Source organism: Pan paniscus, chromosome 11 (assembly GCF_029289425.2).
Source record: "Pan paniscus chromosome 11, NHGRI_mPanPan1-v2.0_pri, whole genome shotgun sequence".
Lineage (NCBI taxonomy): Eukaryota > Metazoa > Chordata > Mammalia > Primates > Hominidae > Pan > Pan paniscus.
In genome coordinates this window covers 77440611-77465901 of record NC_073260.2, presented here as the reverse complement: position 1 = coordinate 77465901, position 25291 = coordinate 77440611, and the positions used below count along the sequence as shown (strand labels likewise).

Here is a 25291-nt window from a genome sequence, read left to right as displayed (position 1 = left end):
CACAGGACATGAGACCATTACTGGGAATGCTCCATAAAGGCATTGAAACTTGGGAGAATATAAGGTCAGGAGCAGCTGCAGCCACCTTTCAAGAAAGGGACAGCTTTTTCTGCCTGTGGAGCCACCAGGTCCTGGAGACATTGTTGGGGCCCCTGATCAAGCCATATCTAAAGCCAAACCAGCCCCTGGACTTTTTCAGCTAATTAGCTGAAAAACTACTACTAACTACTGACTAGCTTCTGCAAGAAGAGTATGCATAGGCCAGGCACAGTGGCTCACGCCTGTAATCCCAGCACTCTGGGAGGCCGAGGCAGGCGGATCACCTGAGGTCAGGAGTTCAAAAGCAGCCTGGCCAACATGGTTAAACTCTGTCTCTACTAAAAACACAAAAATTAGCCAGGCGTGGTGGCCAGCACCTGTAATCCCAGCTACTTGGGAGGCTGAGGCAGGAGAATCGCCTGAACCTGGGAGGCGGAGGTTGCAGTGAGCTGAGATTGCGCCACTGCACTCCAGCCTGGGTGACAAAGCAAAACTCTGTCTAGAAAAAAAATAGAAAATAAAATAAAGTAAGAGTATGCATAGGCTCTAGTCTTAGCTAGTACAGCCACCCAATCTAAATGGTAATGAACTAACAACTGTCAAGGGGAGAAAATAATTGAAAACTACAGATTGCCCTGGGTTGGGGTAACCCACCATTGAGCATGTCACCACCCAGCTCAGCTCCCAGAACTTACTTGTATAACTCCCAAGTTTAGGGTGAACGATATTTATAGTCCCAAACTTCTTGGCTTCTTCTGCGGCCTTAGCTGACCAAGCTCCTGTCACCACATAGTCCGCACACCTTCCTGCTTTCAAGCCAATGAGGTTTAAGGGGACAGCACTGAACTGGCCGCACCCACCTCCTTGCAGAAAAATCACCTTATAGTTGTCTGGAACAGCTCTGGGCAGAAGCACAGGTAACAGTAAATACATAAACTCATGTGGTCAAAGATTGAGAACAAGTGATGCTCTACCAAGTGCTTTAACTTGGGTGGATTTACTACAAGAAATATGGTAATGTTCCAATACTACTTTGTCTTCCCTAATTCACTCATTTATTTATGCAATCCTTGGACAACTATTTACTGGAGACTGTGTTGAAAGCCTAGGGTTACTGTTTGACCTGAAGCTCTTCCTCCTCTTCTTAGTGACAACAGCCTGATGTTCCTTTAGGAAATTACCCCTCTGCCACTCTCAGTCGACATGGTTCAACTGTAGTCAACCCTGGCTCAAGGGGATGAGTACCTGCCCCAGGCTGGCCAATGGAATTTGGTACTGAGACCTTTACTCAAACTTCTAGGTAAGGAAAGCTGTTTCTATTGAGGGAAAGAAGAAACTTGTAGGAGCTAATCCTGCAACAAATGGTGGCCACCCAATGCAGAGAACACATAAGAAAGCAGAGCCAGAAGATGGGGGAAAATCACCTTCCTGCAGTCATTTAGAAGCACCTAAATTCTCCTGCATTTATCTGTTAGGTGAGATAATACATTTCTTTTTTACTTAAGCCAGTGAGTTGGGGGTCCTATAACTTGCAACCAATAATCCTGTGTTATGCACCATGCTATGAACCAGGTGGATGTTGGGCAGGGGGTTTCGATAATGTTTTAGGCCTACCCATGAAATCATGTATCTATTATACATCAAAATAAAAAGCAAAATTCTTTGACTCCAGGATGAAAAAGTAAGATAATGATGAGAATGGCTACAGGCAGTAGAAATAAGCCCAGCTCCAAAAGGACAAGGCCATGGAAACTGGACCCAAGCCATTGAGTAAGGTCAGAGCCTGGGAATAGGTGTACGGAAGCCAGATGGCCAGGAAACAGAGCTCCAGCAAAGATACAGAGGTAAATTAATAAAGGGCAGGGCAATGTGGCAGGGTCTTGGGGAATGGGGTGGTAGAAGTGTAAATATCTTGTCCTGAAAGATGTATGGCCTATATTCAGTGCTTAGTAGGATAGCAAGCAACCAGCAGGTCTTAGGAGACTCTGGCCATGAGGTTCTTAGCAGCTGGGAAGACTGATAACCCAAGACAGAGTTCCAGGTTCACATTATTCAGATGCAGGGCAGTTAACAAGGCCAATAATTAGATGGAAAGAAACCAGGCCGAGGTCTAGGTACAGGTATACAAGGTAGGAACCAGGTTAGGAGAAGAAAAGATAGGCCCTTAAATTGAACTGGGACCCCAGTCAGAGGAAGTTCATAGCCATGTGGTCAAATGCCATCTCTCCCAGGCTAATGTTTCAAATACCCACTCCATGAAGGACAGGATTGTCCTATGAATGTGACATGATACTCAGCAGGCCAATGGACGAGAGAAGCCAAGCAGATGGCTACCAGCTCTGAACATTCACATTGCAATTAGCGTCTACGGCTCCTCACAGAAATATCACCAAGCCTGCCCCATCTGAATCATTTTATCAAGCAATTTGAAAAAGAAAACTTGAAATAATCAGTATAATTCCAATTTTGTTAATGTAATAATGCAAGAATGGGTCCTAACATATTAGTGATTATCCCTGATTAGTGGGGTTAAAGTTAATTTCAGTTTAGTTGTGAGCTACAGTGTTTTTCCTACCATAAATGTGCATTATTTCTGTGAGCAGGAAAAAAAAATGGTATGCTTTCAAACTTGCTATATTCGTAGGTTTATGTGAACATGTTTATATAATATATAAAAATCTCTCCTTTAAATAGCAATCTATTTAAGAATAAGGGATTCTCTGGATAGGAAAGGCAGTACAGATAACCCAGGAGATTTCGTCTAAGCAGCAGTTCCTACAGTTCAGAACTCTTACAATTATCCAAAGAGCCTGTTAAAAATAACGTCTCTCCAGAGATTCTGATTCAGCAGGGCTAAGTGGTGCCCGCCACTTGATTTTTTTTTTTTTTTTTTTTTTGAGACGGAGTCTTGCTTTGTCACCTAAGCTGGAGTGCAGTGGCACGATCTCGGCTCACTGCAAACTCCGCCTCCCTGGTTCAAGCGATTCTCCTGCCTCAGCCTCCCGAATAGCTGGGAATACAGGTATGCGCCACCATGCCCAGCTAATTTTTTCTTTTTTTGTATTTTTAGTAGATGGGGTTTCACCGTGGTAGCCAGCATGGTCTTGATCTCCTGATCTCACGATCCACCCGCCTCGGCCTCCCAAAGTGCTGGGATTACAGGCATGAGCCACCTTGTCCGGCCCCACTTGAATTTTTTAATATTCCCCCTAACCAGGTGACTCTGACAAATCGTATGAGACTCAAACTTCGAGAACACCTGAACTAGTTTATAGTCAATTATGCTGACAAAGATGACCATTTCTTTGTCATTTACATCTCTTTCATGCCAGTTTAACTGCCACAGTGCTGAAAAATCTTTGCTAGACACGATTTCAAATCTTTGGAAATATCACATAAAATAAAAACAAAAACGTATAAACACGGGATGGGGAACAAACAAAAAGCATTAGGTACTAATAGTGAATTGGAGAGAATCTTACAAGGATTATTTTAAATTATGAAATATTCTGAACAAACAATAGAGTGTAGAAAATACTGGAAGACATCCAGATTTAGGAAGTATCTAACAAAAGTAACATGATTTGGTCTTTTTAAAACTTACAGCAATTCCCGCACAAGATTCTCTGTATTGTTAATAATCTTGGCAAAATCTGATGACCTGTGACTCATTTCTGTGAAAGGAAAGATAAACAACAATAACAAAAATTCCAGCTCAAAACCAAATGAACAGAAATACCTACGAAATTTGCAAGTAAACAACAATACAGGGAAATTTCAGTTATTCTGCATTCAAATTGTGGGCCAAGGCTCACTTAGTTTAGGGGACCATACAAACTGATTTTCAAATTGCAAACATTTTAGCTTTATAGTCATGGCAGAAGGATTTTTCAAGTGGTACATTCATTGAGCAAGCTATTTATTAATTCATCACTCCGTGATGCTCTCTGTGATTCTTCTTACCATCTCTTTCTCACAAACAGGAATCCATGTGCAACAGTTGCCCTTTAGGTCTGGAGCACAAAATTCCGTGCTGTGATCTCACTTCACAGAAATCTAAGTATATGTCCCAAACCAACAGGAACAAAATTTAACAGAAATAAGCAATATAGTTAACCCTATGGTCTCTTAATACCATGCAGTCTTCAGAACCACCAAAAATAAAAGAAAATAAGTTTTAGAATGCAGAGGTCCTCTTCCCAAAAAATATAGGGGAAACTTAATAAGATTATCAATGTGCGAGGTCTTCATAAAAGGCTTATGTACTTTTAAACTTTAATGAGGTTGTATTTAAGTATAATAAAAACTGTAAATTGAATGTAAAGCAATATTATAAATGTTTGGAGGCACTGTTATGCAAATATACAGTATCTTCTGATCCTAAATCCTATGATTAGCAAAAACCAATTATGACAGGGTAAGCTGAGATGTCAGAACCTCTCACCAGCATTTATGCTATTTTCAAAATGGTTTCTATCAGACATGCAACCCAAGCTATTAAAGTTTAAAAATGTATCTATAAAGGCCTATAGGAAGACCCTATAGGCCCTGTAATTCTATATTTGATGCATTTAAATTAGTTCCCTTTGGGCCAGGGCTCAGTGGCTCAAGCCTGTAATCCCAAAACTTTGGGAGGCCAATGTGGGAGGATGGCTTCAGGCCACGAGTTTCAGATCAGCCTGGGCAACAAAGTGAGATCCCATCTCATGGGATCTTTAAAAAATGTTTTAAACATTTAAAAAAAATTAGCCAGGTGTGGTGATGTGTACCTATAGTCCTAGCTACTCAGGATGCTGAGGCAGGAGGGTCACTTGAGCCCAGGAGTTGGAGGCTGCAGTGAACTATGATCACGCCACTGTACTCCAGCCTGGGTGACAGAGCAGGACCCTGCCTCTAAAAAAAAAAAAAAAAAAAAAAAAAGCTTCCTTTGAAACATGGACATTCACAGAATTCAAAAGTAAATCTTACCAAGAACACTAATGCCAACTCCTTTGTAGTCTAATAATTCCTTTTGTATCTCTAACAACACCTAGAAAAAAATAAAGGAAAATAGGGTTATTTAAATATGTTCTGCACTGCTTTCCCTCTGCACATACAAACCTGACAAGGGGACAAGGAAGGGTCTACAGTGAGGTCCCCAGGCATCCATCCCCACCCACAGCCAGTCTCCTTCCTTCCCATGTCCACAAAGCCAGCGATTATGCAACTTACACACAAGGTAAGCATGAAATTAGGCAATGTGACTGATGTTGATACACTTTTTCCAAAGGCCCGAATTTACTGATTCCCTAGAAAATGTCCCCTTCACAAATCTCATTCACCACTCTCCTAAAGCTAAAGTAAAGAATGCATAAAGTTCTGGGTTAAAGGGACAACGATAAAAAAATTATGCCCAGATTATACAGGTAACTCAATTTTCCGATCTCTTTTGGTCTAAGGTGCTAGACTGGGAAGCGTGGGGTGGGCAGGAAGAAGGAAGAGCCTGCTGTGAATAAGATTCGTCCCAGGGTGCTGCAACAAGACTGGCACAATGTTGATAATTGTTGAGTCTCAGAGATGGGTCCTTGGAGGTTCATTACACTACTTTTATCTTTGTGTATGTGAGGATTCCCTTAATAAAAAATAAAGAGAAAAAGAAAAGCTTTAAAAATGAACACAAAATAAGTGCAAAAGCAACCAGCCAGAGAAGGTCTACAGATAGGAGGCACCTTTTTTTTTAAGATGCTTGCTAAGGAGGGCATCATTAAAACACAGCTATAACCTAAACTGGATTGCAACTTGTCTCAAAAAACAGTATTTTAACAATAAAGAATTAGACAAGGCCGGGCGTGGTGGCTCACGCCTGTAATCCCAGCACTTTGGGAGGCCAAGGCGGGCAGATCATGAGGTCAAGAGATTGAGACCATCTTGGCCAACATGGTGAAACCCCGTCTCTACTAAAAATACAAAAATTAGCTGGGCTTGGTGGTGGGTGCCTGTAATCCCAGCTACTCAGGAGGCGGAGGCAGAAGAATCGCTGGAACCCGGGAGGCGGAGGTTTCAGTGAGCCGAGACCAAGCCACTGCACTCCAGCCTCGTGACAGAGCTTGACTTCTCTCAGAAAAAAAAAAAAAAAAAAAAAAAAGAATTAGATTAAAAAAAAAGACTGCCTTGACGACTGGGTCTAAGAATGTGTTATTGTTTTCTGAAATGTTGGATGCTTGTTAGCACCAGCTGATCAAATAAAATAGAGTGAATCTTTTCTTTTAGTAAAGAGAAACATTCATCTGTGAATAATCTTTGAACTTGCTCCTGAGACTGTATCTTTCTTATAGACAGCATTCATTGAAAATAGTTCTATAAAAGTTTATAACCAAAATAATTACAAAGAGTTTTAAAGACTCCTACTGAAAAATCACACCTCCCTAATCCAGTAGGTTTTTTTTTTTCCAGTTGAAGAATGCATTGCTTTTGTGGATCATAACCAATTTTTGTTGTTGTTGTTGTTAAGAGACAGGGTCTTGCTCTGTCACCCAGCCTGGAATGCAGTGGGACAATCACAGTTCACTACAGCCTCAAACTCCTGGGCTCAAGAGATCCTCCCACCTTAGCCTCCTGAGTTGCTTGGATTACAGGCGTGCGCCACCACACCCAGCTCACGACTAATTTTTTTAATGAAACAGAACAGACTAGAGCAGGATAGAATACAAAATAGTGTATGTCACAGGTAATTAGGCTACACATCATTTCATAAGGCATTTATTTTTGTTACAATTGAATGTGTATACTTTGTCATTTTGTAAACATGTTTTTCACTGTAGGTTACAGTCAAAAGAAGTTTGAAAGCTTCTCTAATATTTACAATTCAACTAAATCAAGGAAATACATAAAAAGCAACATCTGCCTGCCCCCTCACCCTCCTGCCCCCCAGGTTACATGCAGTCCAAGGGCAAAAATCCTCCCAGAAAAATTAATAACAAATAATTGTATTACTGATGACAATTGCCATTACAATTATAGTAATAAATTAATAACGAATTACATAGGGAACAAACGTTGGGAACACTCCAAAACATGGGGGGTGCAGGAGGAGGCTACAGGAAACATCTCCACAGCTGGAGCAGGGAATCTCGCCTAAAATGAACTGTAACCACTGAGAAAAAATAAGCCCTGTCCTCTCAGCTACTGTGAGCGCTGCCCCTAGAAAAGTAAGAAGTCCTTTCCCCTTTAAAATTGGATTCTCTGTTCTTACCACAACACAGAGGAGGCTCTGTCCCAGGGAGATTTCTACTCTGCTCAACAATTGATAATTGTAAAATACTTGGCTATGCCTCATGCTGCTCCAACATATTATCAGCTCTATCCTGGTTAGAAAAATAAAAATCTAACGGCGGCGGCAGCCGCCTGACAATGGGTTCAAGGCACATCGGAGACTTTGCCTTCTTCACTGCGGGTGGGGCTGGGGACGGTGGGTTTGGCGGGGGAGGGGAGGAGCCGGGCTGGGGCCTGGGAAGGCAGAGTGAGTTCCACCAGCAAGATCTGATTGTGGCCCGGGAGAGAATTCAATCACTCGGTTTACTCCAGAACGAAATGAACAGGGAATTGGGTTAAGCAGCCCAAAGTCTACCAGAGTTAGAATACTCGAACGCCTTTAGGGGACAAGCAGGTTAAAAAAAGGAGGGGGGTGGGGAGAAAGGCTTTAGGAAAGGGTAGGTTCTATGGGGGACAAGGAGGGGAAAGTTGGACTGAAGGTTTTCAAATTTACATTTCTGAAAAGCAGTGTTCCTAAGTGCTGGCTAAAGCAAACACTGGTGTAAGGCGTAGGGGGGCACGCACACGCGGACCTTTAAGTTTGCAATCCCTTTCAGCTAACGTGATCCACTGCATATGCAAAACCTGTCATCGGTTCATTCCTGTTCATCACTCATTCACACTATGTCCATTCATGCATCCGCTCCACACTGTCCGGGCTCGCCGCACAGCTGCGCGAGGCGAACGCAGAGATCAGAGCTTTTTCTTTTTCGCCCCGCCCCAGCCCCCGGACCGGCCCAGGAGATGGCACAGCCCGGGCGTCTGCAGGTGCGTGGCACCGGCGGGACAGCAGGCCCCGGCCAGCTGAGTCGTGCACTGCCTCGCACCAGCAGTCAGGGCCAGGGGCAGCTGCACGGGCACGCCTCGCCGAGCTTCACCACCAACTGCATTCTTCCCGAAGCCCGCTTGCCGGAGCTGCTGATCCCGCTGTGCACGCTGATGCAAAGCGCCTAGGGGACTCAAGGCAGGGAGCGGGAATCCGACTGCCACCCGCAGGGATGCAAACCCACCCGCGTGCGTGCTCCCGCCTGAACCTCACTCCCGGCGCCCGCTCGCGGGGACTTACTGAGTGCGGCAGCTTGGCGGGACCAGGCCCAAAGTTGACCACCTGCCTGGGGGCGTCCATGGTGCGGCGGCGAGGGCGGTGAGTCAGCCAAGGAGGACCGAACGCGTGAACGGCTGGCGTTCCTGGCCGCTGCGGTGAGGGTCTGCAGCCGGCTCCGAACCCCCGCCTTGTTCCTGCGCCCAGTCGGCGCCCCATTGGCCCGTGCTGTCGCAGGCCCTGCGCTAATTGGTTCGCGCGAAGGAGCTCACATCCCCATTGGTCGCGCTTCTGAGCCGAGTCGAAGCAGTTGCTCCTCCTCGCGTTTACTGTTTCAACCCCCATTTTTGATCAATGCAAGGAGCGCGCGAGATTGCGCCAGCCAGCCGAGCCGGCTCGGCTGCGCGCCCGCCCGAGGATTGTGGGCGGCGGGAAGAGGCTGCCCCTGCCAACCTGCCTTCGCCCCTTGAGCCCGCAATCTGGCCGGTTCCAGTCCTCCAACCCCAGAGGACCTCAGCTCCTCTCTCTTGGCCGAAAGGGCAGTTGCCGAGCAGATTTGTAGCCCCCATCCACCCACCTCTCCACCACCAGCCCCCAGTTTGGGCTGTGATGTATTTGTTCCAGAACCACCAGTCACTAATCTACCAAACTTTTCTAAGCACCCCCACGGGCGTCAGATACCCCAGTGGAGAGAGAGGACCCCCCCAAGGTTGGAAGCGCAGGATGAAGAAGGGCCGGGGGTGGGTGGATACGGTTCTTTGTATTTGCACGTGGGTCCCGAGTTCCTGCAGGATTAAAGAACGGAGGTGGCCAAGGACGCAGGGAGGAGCGATAGCCTGGGAAGCGTGGATGCCCGCCAGGCAAGTCCTTTAAAGTCGCTGATTCTCCATTTCCTCCTTTGGGAAACGAGTGAGCTGGAAACCTGCGACAGCTCTCAGGTTGCGCCCGCGCTGACAAGCTGTGAGTTTAGAAACGTGAGGAGATATTAACAAGAACGCGATACCCATAGGGCGCTGCCGCCCAAACCAGAAGAAGGTGGCCCCTAGCCAGGCCAGGCGCAGGGCCAGAGCTGCTCAAACTTTTCCACAGAAGTGTCCTTCTCAAAAGAACTCCAGTGGAGACCCGCATGGGGTTCTGAAACAGAATACCCTCCCCCTACCCTGCAAGAAAGAAGTTCCTTTGAAGTCTGGAATTTCATCATTTTTAAACTGTGAATTTTGCATTCTCTGCCATAATTTAACCTAGTTTCTTTTAATGTAAAAATATTTTCCCTGTCTGAGTAAAATTGATGCGCCAGGAATATATACAGTCCAACTGCCCCGTTTAGAGAAGGCTTGTAACTGGACAGGGCTTTGGCTTTTGTTTGCTTTTCCTAATGAGAATGTGGGCGGTATGGGGCTGAGAGCAGAGGCACTGCTCTGGATCTGGGAATTGGAGGACAAAGTTTCCAGAAAAAGGCAAAATGAACAAGGCCCCTGCGTTCCTCAGCAACTTCATTAAGAAAACCGCGACATTCAAGACAGAATAAATCTCAGCCCAGAAACTCAGGCATGCAAGAAGCGTCACATATCCATTATTTTACGTAAATAACTCAGTTATTATATATTAGTAGCTGCCCCTAGCAGCTTATCTACTGGAGACTAAGGGAGTCAGCCTTCATCCTTCCTGGAGTTAGTTCCTAACACCAGGGCTATACACAGTCCCATGTAGTGGGTTGGGAGAAGGGACAGCACATCCATTTGGTCCTCTGTTCCCAAAAGATATGGCTGAGTTGTTTCCACTGCCCAAGCTGATGTGGCTGCTTGGGTTGATGAGCTCCCTACTACTTCTGTATCCCACTAGGGGCACAGGAATTTGGGGTGGGGTGGCGGTGGCTATTGTCTCATCTGCTAAGACATCCCCTGCAGCCATTCCTCCCGGGGGTCCTGCAGTTTCCAAGATGGTATTTCAGGGACACAAGTCACACATACCGTCAGCCTCAGGACCCACTGACCTCTGTCTTCCTCCCGCCCCTGGGCAATCTCCTTTTCAGTCTAGAGAAAATCTGTCTTTTCCATGTTTCTTCCTCACACTGTGCCCACAAACACCTTAAACCAGAGCCACAAACTCAAATGCCTCCAGGGGCCACTCAGGGATATGAAACAAGTAGTGGGAACTGTGGCAAATTGAGTTCACCTGTCCATTTGTGGCACAGGTGCACGCGGCCACTGCACATTTATGATTCCCCCATCCATGGGATAGGGTTGATGGCAGGAAGTGGCTGCTCAAACCGGCTTCACGTTTCCCAGCTCCCTTTGCATCTAGGTGAGCCACATGACTGGGCCCCCCCAGTGGAATGTGGGCCAAGTGGATATGTGTCACTTTCAGGCCAGGGTGGTTGAGAAATGGGTGTGCTTCTCCACTTCCTTTTTCCCATTCCACAGGCTGAAAACAAAAAACTCCCTGGCCCCTAAGGACAGTGGAGACACAGCAAAGAGGGAGCCCCAGGTCCCTGAATCACCTGCACCAGACTTGTCATATGTAAGTGAGAAATCAACTTCTTTTGTGCTATGTCACTGAAATATGAGAGGCGATTTGTTACAGCAGCTCACATTATCCTAATTATTATGCCATCCTAAATGCAACAGCTGAAGTTCAGATCCAGCTGGTTGTTGCCAAGCAGGCAAATGAAGTTGCTTGAGCTATCTTCACATTTTGAAAGAAAACCCAGGAACCCAGATTTTTATGTGACATCTCATTTTTAAACATCTACAAATATAAATTTCAGCAAAACACTGTACAGATCAATATTTTGAGGGACAAACTCCAGCTTATCTGAGGCCTTATTGAGCCTACAGGTAACAAGCTCTCTGAAGGACTGTTTATAGTGTTCTGCCCCCAAATTTCCTCCAGTTCAACAAGGAACACCCTCAGCTAAGTGCTTGAATAAAGCAGCAGCGAAGGAGGAAACATAATTTAATCTCAAAATATTATTTTGTCCTTCTTGCCTATTTTGCACTGATCTATAAAGACAGTCCAGGCCGGGCACGGTGGCTCACGCCTGTAATCCTAGCACTTTGGGAGGCGGAAGCAGGCAGATCATGAGGTCAGGAGATCGAGACCATCCTGGCTAACACGGTGAAACCCTGTCTCTACTAAAAATACAAAAAATTAGCTGGGCATGGTGGCGGGCGCCTGTAGTCCCAGCTACTTGGGAGGCTGAGGCAGGAGAATGGCATGAACCCGGGAGGCGGAGCTTGCAGTGAGCCAAGATCGCGCCACTGCACTCTAGCCTGGGAGACAGAGTAAGACTCCATCTCAAAAAAAAAAAAAAAAAAAAGACAGTCCAGAGGAACCCCTGCATGTGGGAGGGATCCTTCCCTCTTAGTAGATTCTCATTTAGCAAGTACAAAGAAGCTTCTTTATGAAATACATATTTCGTAAAAAGGCAGAAATTCAATTTTCACAAGTATTATTCATTGAGTACTTCTATATGTGAAAGATGCTGGGCTCTGCTGCGATTGCCAATCAGATCCAGCCATCCTGTTTAGAGAGGAGTGAGAAGAGAAGTAGGCAACATGAGCAGGGGAGAAAATCTATTTGGAATGAGACAAGATTATTTCTGCTGCCCTTTTTGTAGTTGGAGCTAAAGATCCTTTTCCCTTATCATTATTCCCAGAGAACGTGAGGAAGGGAAGCTGGGCACAGTGGCTGACGCCTATAATCCCAGCACTTTGGGAAGCCTAGGCTGGCGGATCACTTGAGGTCTGAAGTTTGAGACCAGTCTGGCCAACATGGTGAAACCCCGTCTCTACTAAAAAAAAAAAAAAAAATTTAAAAATTAGCCTTGCATGGTGTCTCGCACCCGTAGTCCCAGCTACTCAGGAGGCTGAGGGAGGAGAATTGCTGCCCCCAGCTCCAGCAACCACCATTCTACTTCCTGTCTCTATGAATCCGACCACTCTAAGTACCTCCTGTATGCGGAATCATACAGAATGATTGATTCCGGGAGGCGGAGGTTGCAATGAGCCAAGATTGCGCCACTGCACTCCAGCCTGGGTGACAGAGTGAGACCCTGTCTCAAAAACAAACAACAATTTTAAAAAGTGGGAGAGAGGCAGTAATCATAGTTTATGTAGCAAAAAGAAACCAAAAGTCAAAGTCCTATTACTTTCTTTATTCTGACCCCAACAGATAGGAAAAGATATCCATCCTACTCTCTTTACCTCAGTTTATTTCCTTGCCTACTTTGCTTCATTTTTTTATTGACAAAATATGCATAACATAAAATTTACCATTTTCAAGTGTACAGTTAAGTGGCAGTAAGTACAGTCATATTTTTGTGCAATCGTCACCACCATCCACCAGAACCTTTTCATCTTCCCACACTGAAACTCTGTACACATTAAACTATAACTCCCGCCACTCCCCAGCTCCAGCAACTACCCTTCTACTTCCTGTCTGTATGAATTTGACCACTCTAAGTACCACCTGTAAGTGGAATCATAAGAATTTGCCCTTTTGTGTGACTGGTTTATTTCACTTAGCATAATGTCTTCAAGGTTTACCCATTGTGCTTCATTTTTTTTTTGTAGACATAGGGGTCTCGCTATGTTGCCCAGGATGGTCTCGAATTCCTGCCCTCAAGTGATCCTCCCACCTTAGTCCAACAAAGTCCTGGGATTACAGGCATGAGCCATTGCACCTGGCCTCATTTTGCTTTATTTTTAAAGATTAGTATAGATGTTTAAAAGATCTTTAACTTCGCACAAGTGAAATCCCTAAAGAGGTTATTTAACAGGCACGCTCTCTGTGGACTAGTGGGCAGAATTACACAGGGATGCACACTGCTTCTACCTCTTACATCCTAAAAAGATTTCAAAGTGGAAAAAGCATCAGAATTTATTTAACTTTTTTTTTTTTTTTTTTTAAGAGAAAGGGGCACAACTCCTGGCACCGTCTCTGTAACGTGTTTACGCACTGGTATTTTCCACTCCCAGCCCTGCTGGCTCTGCTCATACGCGTGTGCATTTTTGGGATCAGCACTCTTCATGAGGGCTGCCTCACGGAAGGGTTCCACATGGAAGCCTGAAAACTAGCCACAGACCACTCGTTTCACCACCTGTGCAAAGTCAACACATGCCTATTTCAGACAACCATCCAGGCTGTTTGAGAACGACTTTTGTAGAGTTAATAATCTGTGGGTTGTTTTGTTCTTTCCTTTTCTTTATGAGGCCAGAGGAAATACTAAGGCAAAGCACAGAGAGAGAAAATCCAGGGATGACGGGAGCAGAAGCCAGTTCAGGATGTGAAAAGTCTTGCTTTTTCCTCTTCTTTTTCTCATGCTTCAAACTGAGTGCCAGCTCCAAAGAACCACGCACACTGTCTCAGAGATAAGCAGGGACTGTCATTTAATTGTATTGTTTGGCTTATGTCTTGTATAGAAAGGCAGCAAAGATTAATTAAAAATAACAAGAATTAAAAGCTGCTGGGGGTGAGAGGCATTTCTGTAACCATCAAAACAAACTGGGCAGGGGCAAGGGGAGCAGCTGGCTTGAGGGGAGGGAGCTGGAGGGGAGGGAAGACTGGCTCAGCATGTTGTGGTGTGTGCATCTGAGGCATATCCAAGCAGGGTGTGTGTGAAGACTTTTTAATGACGTAAGAATACGCCTCATATGAAATATCAAAATGAAAGAAAAAGCTGCTTCTCATCAGCACAACAATTAACTATCTCCAAAAACAATTTTTTTAAGCCCACCTCCTTGGAGTCACAAATTCTACTCAAACTTAGACAACAAATTATAGTCCCAAACCAGAACATCAACAGATGTGTTCAGATTCATTCATTCAACAAGTACCGTCACGCATCGCTTAACAACAGGGATATGTTTTGAGAAATGCATCCTTGGGCGATTTCATCGTTGTGTGAACATCATAGAGTGTGCTTACACAAACCTAGATGGCACAGCCTGCACACACCTAGGCTATATGATACAGCCTAAGCCTATACAGCATGTTACTGTACGGAATACAGTGAAGATTTGTTGAATGAAAGAATGAGGTTACATATACTATACCTATTGTGATAATTCTGCTAAAACAAGGAGAGGTCTGTTCCAAAGTTGATGTCTTCACCCCTAGAGACAGAAAACTGCTTATTATTATTAATTATCCTGCACCCCTTTCAGCAGAGTTTTAAAGGAGGTTTCATCTTTCCTCATTCTCAAATTCAATCTGTTCTGCTTCACAATTTTTCTCTGCTCTATCGACTTCTATCTCCATGCTGCCTGCCTCGTCCAAGCTCCCATGATCTCTTCTAGACTCCTGGGCCTGGACTCCTTGCATTGACATCACTGACTTAGAATCCAATCTCCAAACTGCAACCACACTGAACTTTTGAAAACATACGTAAGGTAGATCATGTAGCTCCTCTGCTCAAAGCCCTCTAACAGCTTCCCGTTACATTTAGAACAACCATCAGACTCCTAATGGGCCCACAAGACCATACTTAGCCTGGTTCTTAGTCATCTCTTGGCTCAGCCCTTGCTTTTTTCTCTGGAAACTCACCAGCCTCTGCAATAGTACTTGTTTGTTGTCCATTTCCACACTAGACCATAACTTCCCAGAGAAGCTGAGACTGCACCTGCCTTTTTCACTGCTGAATCCCCAGCATCAAGCATATTAGGTGCTTGATAAATATTTCTTGAGTGAAAGTACAGGGCAGGAAGAAGGAAATTAATGAAAATGCTAACAGTCTGTTGCTGGGTTGATAATTCTAAAAGGGTGAGGTAAGGATAGGCATAAGACCACCAAAAACCCCTGAAGATCCTAGGACGCCACTCTGCACCCTTTGAGAGCCTGTGGTTCTCCAGGCCCATCCTCCCACAAGTCATTTCTGCCAAGGCTGAAGGCCTCATCGAGTCCTAACGTGTCGCCATGCAATTAGGATTCTAGCTCAGTTTCTTCAATGCTGAGTGAAGCTGCATGTGGAAGCTTACCAAATGATATGGTTTGGCTCTGTGTCCCCACTTAAATCTCATGCTGATTTGTAATTCCCAATATTGGGCGAGGGGCCTGGTGGGAGGTGATTGGATCACGGGGGCAGATTTCCCCCATGCTGTTCTCGTGCTACTGACTAAGTTCTCATGAGATCTGATGGTTTAAAAGTGTGTGGCACTTCCCCCTACCACCCACCACCACTTTGCCATATTAAGACGTGCTTGTTTTCCCCTTGCCTTCTGCCATGATTGTAAGTTTCCTGAGGCCTCCCAGCCATGCCTCCTGTACAGCCCATGGAACTCTGCATCAACTAAAACTCTTTTCTTTATAAATTACCCAGTCTCAGGTAGTTCTCAGCAGTGCGAGAGTGGATGAATACACCAAATAATTCACCTCCATTCAGCTTGCACTAGATGCAGTCACACTTATCTGAATTTGCACAACCACTCAAAGTTCATGGCAGACAATGGCAAGTTGCAGGTTGTTGAAGGGATGTATTTTGTGGAGGGAGAATAGTTAGTTAGAGAGCCAGGCCCACAGGGTAGCATATGTTTGTTTCTCAAACTCACAGAACTGGAAGGAATCTTGGAATGTCATTTAGAATCATCTACCCATGCATTCTGAGAACCAGTCTCTCCCAGCATTGTCCTGAGGCAGTGGGAAGGAGAAATTACATTGCCCTGTAAATCAGTACAAAGCCATTCCCAGATGACTGCCCAAGGATTTGGGTGGAGGTTTGCAGAACTGAGGAGTGAGATGAAAGAATTTTTAAAGTAATAACATTTATGCTGATTCTGTATATCCCAGCATACTTTAACTTTCATCGCCAAAATGGAACCCTTAGGTAACACAGAATGACTTGGTGTCCCCAGGCTGGCCCCAGTGTCTCAAGTCGTTAAACATGCATAAACTTCCTTGGACAGCCAAAGATGATTAATGAATCCTAATCAGGTATACTAACCATGTGGAATTAAGGAGCCAAAAGGAACTCTGTAAGCATTCTAAACTGTAAGGTTAGAGATCAAAGAAAATCACCAAGTGTGCTTATGACAAATAATGTCAAGAGCACCCACTCTCTTCCAGACAACACAGGGTCATTTTCATGTATGAAAATATGAAGTATTTCCAGTGTGTCTTACATACATTTTGGGGTGTTTGTGATTGAATTATCCAACTTGACTCACAAATCTCAGGAGTTTAGGCCAACTCCTTCACTTTCTGATGAGAAAAATGGTGCAAGGAGGTAAAGTGATGCTGTGAGGCTGGGCCAGTTCTTCCACCTGTGGCTTCATACATGGACGTCCTGGAACCTATTGGTAACGTATTTTTCCATTTCATAGAAAGAAAAGCCAAAACTCAGATCCAGGATTTGTCCAGGATCACCAGGAGTCTGTTCTGGGCTTTGAACCACGGAGAGAACATCAAATCACTGCATTTCCATTCCAAAGAATACAACTCTTTCTGTTAGGCACACTGCCCTATTTTAAAAATGATGTAAAGGTGTCAGTAATTTAAATTGTCCCAGAAGAGAGCAAGCTCCGAGTAATACAAGCTGAACCTGAGCAATCAGATGGGATCTAAGAAGTCAAGGGTGTGAGCCGAGAAAGCTGTTGCACAAGCGTGTGACATGCCCTGTCTTGCCCTGCTGCCTGGGGATGCTGCCGCTCCCTCAATAAAATGCTGCATCCTTTCCAAACGGGAGACAAGGGCCTCAAAGAGTGCTCCTGTGGCTTTTTGCTGGTGATGCCCTTCTATCCCTCCACCCCCAGATTTTATCCAGAGTCTCTTAAGCAGCCTGGGTTAAGGTTTTCCATTTTTCTCTGTACGTTTCCTCTTTTCATGCTCAGCTAATTCTTACCTCTCATTGCCTAACATCAAGTTAGTTGTTGCCATTGTCCTGGACTTTGATGTTTCTGCGATTGCTGAGTGCCATAGGGAAATGTCTAACCATCCTAGGGGTATGGCTCAGAGGAGAAGCTATTGGTTTGCAATAAAAATCTTGAGATGTGTTTATGTAGAAGACCCAGTGAACGGAACAGTCTCTCTCCTTCTCTAACTGGTTGAACTTGACATGTTTATACACTGTCTAGTACCTGTTTCTTCAGGTACTAAAATACTTTGCCTTTGTTTTTCTAGATCTCCTTATGTAGGAAAAATGTTAATAGCATTTGTTGTTCCATAACTGTTTTATCCCTTTTAAGGTTTCCTGAGGCAAATGTGACACATGATCACTTTTTTTTTTTTTTTTTTTTTTGAGACGGAGTTTTGCTCTGTCGCCCAGGCTGGAGTGCAGTGGCGCAATCTCAGCTCACTGCAACCTCCGCCTCCTGGGTTCAAATGATTCTCCTGCCTCAGCCTCCTGAGCAGCTGGGATTACAGGCGTGTGCCACCATGCCCGGCTAATTTTTGTATTTTTAGTAGAGACAGGGTTTCACCATCTTGGTCAAGCTGGTCTCGAACTCCTGATTTCATGATCCAACCACCTCGGCCTCCCAAAATGCTGGGATTACAGGCGTGAGCCACCATGCCTGGCCACATGATCACTTTTAAATGTTCAAATACACAGAAAGTTGGAGTGTAGAAAGGGAAGAACCAGAAAGTAACTCACCCAAGATTAACCACACATTAACGGTGGGAGTGGAAACCAGATCTCTCTCGTTTGCTGTTAGTCTAGGGTTCAAGATACTTTTCGTGCTACTCCTTGTTTTCTCATGAAAAGCAGGCAATAGCCTAGTCTCCTCCACCCTATAGGAATGCTGGGTGGCCTGAGCCTAATGCCCTGAGCTGTACCCCTGGACTCTTTTAATTGAAAGTGACAGATATCCAACTCCAAACAGCTTGGGCAGAAGAGAAATGGATCCATGCATGGAACCTGAAACCAAACCTCAGGGTGGGCGGACAAGGGTAAGTAAGGCTGCACTTCTAGGTCAACCCAAACAGAAAACCCAAATGCTGTGAGGTATGCATCTCTGTATGTCTGTTTTGTTTGTTTATTTAGAGACAGGGTATTGCTCTGTTGCTCAGGCTGGAGTCCAGTAGCATCACCACAGCTCAATGCACCTTGAACTCCTGGACTCAAGCAATCCTCCCACCTCAGCCTTCCAACTGGCAAAGATTACAGGCACATGCCACTGCACCTGACCATCTGTGTATGTCTTTCTTTGGTTTTGTTTTTGCTCTTTTTTCTTTTCTTTTCTTTTTTTTTGAAACAGGGTCTTACTCTGTTGCTCAGGCTGGAGTGCAGTGGCGCAACCTCAGCTCAATGCAACCTCCGCCTCCTGGGTTCAAGTGATTCTTCTGCCGCAGCCTCCCTAGTAGCTGGGATTACAGGCGCCCGCCACTGCACCTGGCTAATTTTTGTATTTTTAGTAGAGACAGGGTTTCACCATGTTGGCCAGGTTAGTCTTGAACTCCTGACTTCAGTGATCCGCCCGCCTCGGCCTCCCAAAGTGCAGGGACTACAGGCTTAAGCCACTTTACCCAGCCTATATCTTTCCTTTCTAACTTTGCTTCTCTCTTCACATCATTTTATCCACTCAAACTGGCATTCTCCTCAAGCCTATAACCATGGCCAGTGATTGTATCATCTTTGCTGTGAGAGAAGAAGGGACTCTTTCCCTTGTTTCCAGGTTAAACATCATCTCTCAAGGATTTCAATGCCTTTGAGTCACACACCCATCCTGTACCCAGGAAAGCAGAGCAATCAGATTGGGACCCACTGAACCACAATACTGAAGTGAGGTAGACACAGTTCAATCCTAAAAGGGGATGCTCTTGGCAGAAGAACCACAGAGGGCTGGGAAGGCAAATGCTGTATGTACCTCCCCTTCCCTCCTCCTTTACACAGCTCTGCCCAGTGACTCCATTTCAAGGGTAAGGCTGCACTTCTGGGTCAACCCAAACAGAAAACCCAAATGCTGTGAGGTATGCATCTCTGTATGTCTTTATTTTCTGTTTTGTTTGTTTGTTTAGAGACAGGGTATTGCTCTGTTGCTCAGGCTGGAGTCCAGTAGCATCACCACAGCTCAATGCACCTTGAACTCCTGAACTCAAGCAATCCTCCCACCTCAGCCTTCCAACTGGCAAAGATTACAGGCACATGCCACTGCACCTGACCATCTGTGTATGTCTTTCTTTGGTTTTGTTTTCTTTTCTCTTTTCTTTCTCTCTCTCTCTCTTTTTTTGAAACAGGGTCTTACTCTGTTGCTTAGGCTGGAGTGCAGTGGCGCAACCTCAGCTCAATGCAACCTCCACCTCCTGGGTTCAAGTGATTCTTCTGCCGCAGCCTCCCTAGTAGCTGGGATTACAGGCGCCCGCCACTGCACCTGGCTAATTTTTGTATTTTTAGTAGAGACAGGGTTTCACCATGTTGGCCAGGTTAGTCTTGAACTCCTGACTTCAGTGATCCGCCCGCCTCGGCCTCCCAAAGTGCAGGGACTACAGGCTTAAGCCACTTTACCCAGCCTATATCTTTCCTTTCTAACTTTGCTTCTCTCTTCACATCATTTTATCCACTCAAACTGGCATTCTCCTCAAGCCTATAACCATGGCCAGTGATTGTATCATCTTTGCTGTGAGAGAAGAAGGGACTCTCTTCCCTTGTTTCCAGGTTAAACATCATCTCTCAAGGATTTCAATGTTTTGAATCACACACCCATCCTGTACCCAGGAAAGCAGAGCAATCAGATTGGGACCCACTGAACCACAATACTGAAGTGAGGTAGAAACAGTTCAACCCCAAAAGGGGATGCTCTTGGCAGAAGAACCACAGAGGGCTGGGAAGGCAAATGCTGTATGTACCTCCCCTTCCCTCCTCCTTTACACAGCTCTGCCCAGTGACTCCATCTCAATTTTCATCAATAATCTGAATCCTGAGGTGTTTTGCTAATATACACTGTCTCCCAGACAGTCCAGTTCATCATCCACACAGGAAGACTACTTAGTATGAGTTACTAGCCCAGCAGAAATCTGAGTTTCAACAGAAAATCAATGATTAACATTTTATCCCAAAGTGCTAGGTAATATTACAAAAGCAAGAAGTTTTTATTTTAAAATCACTGAATCCTTATTGCTCTGAATTGCCCATGACCTCAAACGGCTGAACTCAAAAGACCATACCTCATTGAGAAATATTTACCATGCAAGAATTCTTTTATCTATCCCAGAGCTTTAGCAAAAAGCCCATCTTTCCTGCACTCCCTGTCCTGTCATCTCAGATTGTACTACTGAGATTTATTAGTTTTATATCTCTGACTAGGACAACTCAAAAATAATAAATATTTCACCTCTTTCTTTTGTTAGAAAACTACAGAATTGTTACTTCTGCAGAAATCTCAATGAATCTTCACTTCCATTTATGAATTGCATTGTTACAGATATTTTTCAGCCTCAGGATTCGAGCTTCCCCACATCTCACTAGTTTCAAATTATATGAAGGTCAGCAGTAGTGAACATTCAATGCTCTTCCCTCCACATGAATGCGGGCTCCTGTGTTCTGAGCTCACTGCCTGTTGCCCACAATTGGTTGCTTCAGGATGGATCTCCTGATCCAGGAGGTGTTCATCAAAAATCTTTCCCAAGATTTTTGTTTTAATTGTGGTAATAAACACCTAACATTAAATTTACAACTTTAAACATTTTTCAAGTGTATAGATCCGTTGTGTTAAGAACATTCACATTGTTGTTCAATCAATCTCTAGAACTTGTTCATCTTGCAAAGCTGAAACTCATTAAACATTAAAGCTGAAACCCATTAAACACCTCTCCATTCTCCTTTCTCCAGCCCCTGGCAACCACCATTCTACTTTCTGTCTCTATGAATTTGACTACTCTAGGTACCTCCCATAAGTGGTATCATATAGTATGTGTCTTTTTGTGACTGGCTTCTTTCACTTAGCATAAGGTCCTCAAGGTTCATCCATGTTGTAGCATGTGTCAGAACATCCTTCCTATTAAAGGCTGAAAAATATTTCATTGTACGTATTGTATATACCACATTTTAAAAATCCATTCATCCATCAGTGGACACCTTTGGGCTCTTGTGAATAATGCTGCTATCGACATGGGTGTACAAATATCTCTTCGAGCCCCTGCTTTCAATTCTTTTGGATATATACCTAAAAGTGGTATTACTGAATCATATGGTAGCTCTATTTTGATTTTTTGTTTGTTTTTGCATTTAAAGAAGTTTAAATAGACATAAGGTCTCACTTTGTTACTCAGGCTGGTCTCAAACTCCTGGCCTCAAGTAATCCTCTCAAAGTGCTACAATTATAGGAATGAGCCACCGTACCCTGTTCTATTTTATTTTAGTTTTTTAGGAAGCTTCATACTTTTTCCCATAGTGGCTACCTCATTTTACACTCTCATCGACAGTGCACAAGGATTCCAATTTCTTCATACCCTTGCTAACATTTATTGTCTGTTTTGTTTTGTTAATAGTAGCTATCCTAATAGATGTAAGACACTTTCCCAGGATTTTAAACTGGAACTGAGAAAATCAGTCTTTCCTATGACAGAAGGTATGCTGTGGAGGTGGAACTCTACAGTTAATTGTTATGTTTCTTTTTCTTTTTCTTTTTTTTTCTTTTTTTGAGTCAGCATCTCACTCTGTCGCCAAGGTGGTGCGATCACACACAGCTCACTGCAGCCTTGACCTCCCCAGGCTCGGGTGATCCTCCCACCTCAACCTCCCAAGCAGCTGGTGAGAGGTGAAGCTGGCTAGGCTTCTGGGTCAGGTGGGGACTTGGAGAACTTTTCTGTCTAGCTAAAGGATTGTAAACACACCAATCAGCGCTCTGTGTCTAGCTAAAGGTTTGTAAACACACCAATCAGCACTCTGTAAAAACACACCAATCAGCGCTGTGTCTAGCTAAAGGTTTGTAAATGCACCAATCAGCACTCTGTAAAAACGCACCAATCAGCACTCTGTGTCTAGCTAAAGGTTTGTAAATGCACCAATTAGCACTCTGTAAAATGGACCAATCAGCACTCTGTAAAATGGACCAATCAGCAGGACGTTGGCAGGGCCAAATAAGAGAATAAAAGCTGGCCACTGGAGCCAGCAGCAGCAACCCCACATGGGTCCCCTTCCACACTGTGGAAGTTTTGTTCTTTCGCTCTTCATAATAAATCTTGCTGCTGCTCATTCTTTGGGTCCGCACTACCTTTATGAGCTGTAACTCTCACTGCGAGGGTCTGCGGCTTCATTCCTGAAGTCAGTGAGACCACAAACCCACCGGGAGGAACAAACAACTCTGAAAGAGCCAACTTTAAGAGTTGTAACACTCACTGCGAAGCTCTGCGGCTTCACTCCTTAAGTCAGCGAGACTCCTGAAGTCAGCGAGACCATGAACCCACTGGAAGGAAGAAACTCCAGACACATCTGAACAGCTGAAGGAACAAACTCCGGACACACCATCTTTAAGAACTGTAACACTCACCACGAGGGTCTGCGGCTTCATTCCTGAAGTCGGCAAGACCATGAACCCACCGGGAGGAACAAACAACTCTGGGTGAGCCACCTTTAAGAGTTGTAACACTCACTGCGAAGCTTTGTGGTTTCACTCCTGAAGTCAGTGAGACTCCTGAAGTCAGCTAGACCATGAACCCACTGGAAGGAAGAAACTCCAGACACATCTGAACAGCTGAAGGAAAAAACTCTGGACACACCATCTTTAAGAACTGTAACACTCACTGCAAGGGTCTGCAGCTTCATTCCTGAAGTCAGCAAGACCACAAACCCACTGGAAGGAAGAAACTCCAGACACATCTGAACAGCTGAAGGGACAAACTCCGGACACATCATCTTTTAGAACTGTAACACTCACCGCGAGGGTCCGCGGCTTCATTCTTGAAGTCAGCGAGGCCAAGAACCCACCAGAAGGAACCAATTCCGGACACACTGGGACTATAGGTGTGTGCCACCACACCTTCCTAATTTTTGTGATTTTTGTAGAGACGGGGTTTTGCCATGTTGCTCAGGCTGGTCTCAAACTCCTGGGCTCAAGTGATCCACCTGCCTCTGCTTCCCAAAGTGCTGGGATTACAGGAGTGAGCCACCATGCCCAGTCACTGTCATATTTCTTGACATGTGAAGGAAGATGATCCATGTTGAGTGTTTAGGGTACTAATTAATACTAATTTAGAGGGGAATTTAGGGTCCCCTCTAAAGTTCTGAATTCAACTGAAACCTGTTCACAGCAGCACAAGAGACTCAAATAAAGATGGTAATAGCAGCTTCAGTCCTTTTTAAGGTGGATTGGAGACTGTGACTGGAAGCCAAATCCAGGTTGGTCTTCCCATTCCTCTTCCCCCAGAAAATGGAATTTAACTTACAAGGCAGTGACAAGTCTGCTATGTCCTGCCTTGCAACAGAGGCAGAGAAGGCCCCCATGAATCAACTACAGAAAATGAACAAGACCAAAGGGAAGACTGCATGCTACTTGGGGACAGGCAAGATCCAAAAGAGAACCAGAGGAAGGAGGCCAGTCTGCATAATGAGACTTTAGCAATCTCAGCAGCCTGAATGAGTCACTCCTTCATCCTGCAAGGATACAGGGAATCTGAAAAGAAGAAGGCTTAGTCCCCAAAACATCTGAGGAAGCCAACACTCATCTTTATGGACTTAGGCTGACATCTGAAGAGAGAGGGAAATGTCCCTCTCCCTTGCCTCCCCAGTGTTTGGCTTATGTTTGGCTTTCTTAGTTTTTGTTTTTGTTTTGGAGATTGGGTCTCAGTCTGTTGCCCAGGCTGGAATGCAATGGTACCATCACCATTCACTGCAACCTCCACCTCCCGGGCTCAAGTGATCCTCCTACCTCAGCCTCCCAAGTAGCTAGGATTACAGGCGTGGACCACCAGGCCTGGCTAATTTTTATTTATTTATTATTATTTTTAAAATTTGTATTTACTTTAAGTTTGGGGACACGTGCAGAATGTGCAGGTTTGTTACACAGGTACACGTGTACATTTTTAAACTTTTTGTAGAGACAGGGTCTTGCCATGTTGCCAAGGCTGGTCTCAAACTCCTAGATACAAGCAATCCACATGCCTAAACCTCCCAAAGTGCTGAGATTCCAAGTGTGAGCCATGGAGTGTTGGTGTGCTGGCTTCGTTTGGCTTTCTTAACCCCTAGGGCGCAGCACAGCCAGATGCAGCTGTTCCCCCTGGGTAAGGGTGCTGAGTGTCCCTGAGCCTTCCCCCTCACCTGGAAGCCTGCTCCGGGCCATCATCACGACTCCTTCAGGAGTCCTCCTGAGGTCAGTGATTGGACCCTGAAGGTTCTGAAATGGGTAAGAACAGAACATTGGCTGCATTTACTGAAGGTCATAAATGCCATAGGTTGGAAATTCACTCCGTAGTCTGTTCTTCATTTTACATTTCCTCAGGTAGGACATTCAATAGAGCTCACTGGAGATTATGCAGTGAACTCAAATGAAGGCATAAAACTTCTCCAAATAATAAATGCCAGCAATATTAAAATGCCCTGATTTGAACTATATGAAATACTTCACATTATTAAATTCTCAGGGAGGTATTAAGGTCTAAAAAAAAGCATTTTTCTTGAAAATTGCGGTCTAAAGAAATTAAAAGTCCCCAAATTATTCTGTCCAATTTTTTTTTTTTTTGGTTTGGGGTCAGCCAGAGGGCTCATTTAGCAATGGTGGTAGACTCTGACTCCTTCTGCACAGCTGCAGTCCCCTGCAGAAGAACCTTGGCTTCAGGCTCTCCAAAATGCCACTCAAGATCTTGGGCAGCTGTCCTAAGTCCCTGACTTATGAACTTAACTGGGAGAAATCCTGTCTTGTGAAGTCACTCCTGCTGCTGTGGGGCCCTCCCCAACCCTGGCAGAAGTCCAGGGCTGGCTGAGGCCTGTGTTCCTGCTGGGGTAGCTCTCCTCTGAAGCTGCGGCTTCTCAAAACCATTAAAAGTAAACCCAAG

At 44.8% G+C, this 25291-nt stretch overlaps 1 protein-coding gene across 2 annotated transcripts in view; it reads right to left on the bottom strand.

Annotated features, from left to right (window-relative positions):
• Positions 1 to 9161, bottom strand: part of PSAT1 (phosphoserine aminotransferase 1) — a 33335-nt gene extending 24174 nt beyond the window's left edge. The window contains exons 1-4 of one of the 2 annotated variants that reach the window (XM_003811450.5): positions 8396 to 9161; positions 5008 to 5068; positions 3644 to 3713; positions 735 to 940 (exon numbers count right to left, since the gene is read on the bottom strand). In XM_003811450.5, coding sequence (XP_003811498.4) covers positions 735 to 940; positions 3644 to 3713; positions 5008 to 5068; positions 8396 to 8716 — 658 coding nt within the window. In that variant the 5' untranslated portion in view covers positions 8717 to 9161. The remainder of the gene's footprint in view (positions 1 to 734; positions 941 to 3643; positions 3714 to 5007; positions 5069 to 8395) is intronic. The other variant, XM_055091926.2, reaches the window with a different exon arrangement.
• Positions 9162 to 25291: the final 16130 nt, after the last annotated feature.